A 2,311-nucleotide genomic window follows, 5' to 3' on the forward strand; every position below is an offset into this window, starting at 1 on the left:
AAAAGGAAAGGCGTGGAGCTCCCAGGTGCCCTGTATACTCTGAACAGCAGTATACAGGCGGCACAAACAAGACAGGGACTGTGGTTGTTATTAAGTAGAATATGTTTGTAATTTTGAACTGGTACTTTTTTAAAGTGTAGCTCCAGCCAAAAAATCTAGGTTTAAGCTTTTTGGAAAACATAGGGAAGGGTTATCACCCCTGTAACATTTGTTTTGCTGTCTGTGCACCTGTTCAGAAGATTTCACCTCACTTTCTGTCCCAATGTAGTCAGGTAGCTTTAGGTGCACACTGTGCAAAGGACACAGTACACCAAGCGAAAATACTTGCAGATCCCCGCCTGTGCTATCAGTATGAGAACACCAGCAATTGTATTCAGGTAAGCTTTAGGTGCACACTGTGCAAAGGACACTAAAAACTGATTACGGGAGGTCCCTGGCTGTATTTGTATGAGAACACCGGCAATGGTATTCACGTAGCTTTAGGTGCACACTGTGCAAAGGACACAGCACACTAAGTGAAAATACTGCAGCTAGCACAATCATCTGCCTGCCAGTATATTATGAAGAGAATACAGGAACGGATCTAGCTAAACTGAATACAGTGTATAAATGTATATATATATATATATATATATATATATATATATATATATATATATATATATATACACACACACACACACACACACACACATACATACACACACACACACACACACACACATACATACATACATACATACATATACACATACATACATACATACATACACACACACCACCTGGGATGCATATATATCCTCTACACACTGTAACTGCAGCTAACTGACTCGCCTGCCTGCCCGCTCTATCGAACTCAAATGACACTGTCTGTCTCTCTCTCAGAACGCCGGAACACACTACACAAGGCTGACTTCCAGGCGACCTTATATATTGTGGGGCGTGTACTAAATCCCCTGAGGCATATTTGGCCAAAGCCACCCTGGCTTTGGCCAATTACGGCTCCCTGTACAAACTGCGCTGTGATTGGCCAAGCATGCGGGTCATAGTGCATGCTTGGCCAATCATCAGCCAGCAATGCACTGCGATGCGATGCCGCAGTGAATTATGGGCCGTGACACACCACTCGAATTTGGCGCGAACGGCCCATAACGTTCGCAATTCAATGAACGATCGAACATACGATGTTCGAGACGAACATGAGTTCGGACTCGAAGCTCATCCCTATTCATTAGTCAGAACAAGTAACCGAGTGATCTGGGGGGGGGGGGGGGGATTTAGCTCCTGTCTTCCGCATTGGCCTAGTGATGGCGGGTCTTTCTAAAAAGTTGTCAGAGGAGGCAGCGGCGGCGGTGGCAAGATCTTAATATTCAATTCTGGTCCAGTAGAGCATGGTTCCAAGCAGCACCCAGAACTAAAGGATAAAAAAAGAAATAAAATTAGAACAAAATAATGCCAACAGACTAAATAGGAAAAAAAAAACACAACACTCAGACCCCCCCCCCCCCCCCAACCAATGTTTAAAAATAATTGGCATATACGTATGCAGTGGAATGTTTACATCTGAAACACCACCACTTCAGACTTCTGCACCCAACAGAATCATAAAGGGATCATAAACCCCCATCAGGGTTGCCAGCCGCAGTAAAACCGCCTCTCCAGTATCTTTTCAGGAGTCAACCAAAAAAAACATTTATAAAAAGAGATCGTCTCTAAGGGCCAGATTCACGTAGGTGAGCGGCGGCGTAACGTATCGTAGATACGTTACACCGCCGCAAGTTTTCATCGCAAGTGCCTGATTCACAAAGCACTTGCAATGAAAACTACGCTGGCAGCCTCCGGCGCAAGGCGGGCCAATTCAAATGGGCGTGTGCCATTTAAATTAGGCGCGCTCCCGCGCCGGACCTACTGCGCATGCTCCGTTTCGCAATTCGAACGGCGACGCGCGTAGCATACTTCCGTATTCACGGACGTGTTACGCAAAGGACGTTAAATTTTACATTTCGACGCGGGAACGACGGCCATACTTTAGACAGCAATACGATTGCTGACTAAAGTTAGGGCACCCAAAACGACGACTAACTTTGCGACGGGAAACTAGACTAGCGGCGACGTAGCGAACGCGAAAATCCATCGTGGATCGCCGTAACTCCTAATTTGCATACCCGACGCTGGTTTACGACGCAAACTCCCCCCAGCGGCGGCCGCGGTACTGCATCCTAAGATCCGACAGTGTAAAACAATTACACCTGTCGGATCTAAGGGCTATCTATGCGTCGGATCTAAGGGCTAAACTTTACACAGCACACGT

At 46.2% G+C, this 2,311-nt stretch overlaps 1 protein-coding gene across 1 annotated transcript in view; it reads right to left on the reverse strand.

The window, feature by feature from the left end:
- Positions 1 to 1,272: 1,272 nt before the first annotated feature.
- LOC120928036 (uroplakin-1b-like) overlaps positions 1,273 to 2,311 on the reverse strand; it is a 28,411-nt gene continuing 27,372 nt past the window's right edge. Inside the window, exon 8 of the mRNA XM_040339107.1 lies at positions 1,273 to 1,414. Coding sequence (XP_040195041.1) covers positions 1,364 to 1,414 — 51 coding nt within the window. The 3' untranslated portion in view covers positions 1,273 to 1,363. The remainder of the gene's footprint in view (positions 1,415 to 2,311) is intronic.

Source organism: Rana temporaria, chromosome 2 (assembly GCF_905171775.1).
Source record: "Rana temporaria chromosome 2, aRanTem1.1, whole genome shotgun sequence".
Lineage (NCBI taxonomy): Eukaryota > Metazoa > Chordata > Amphibia > Anura > Ranidae > Rana > Rana temporaria.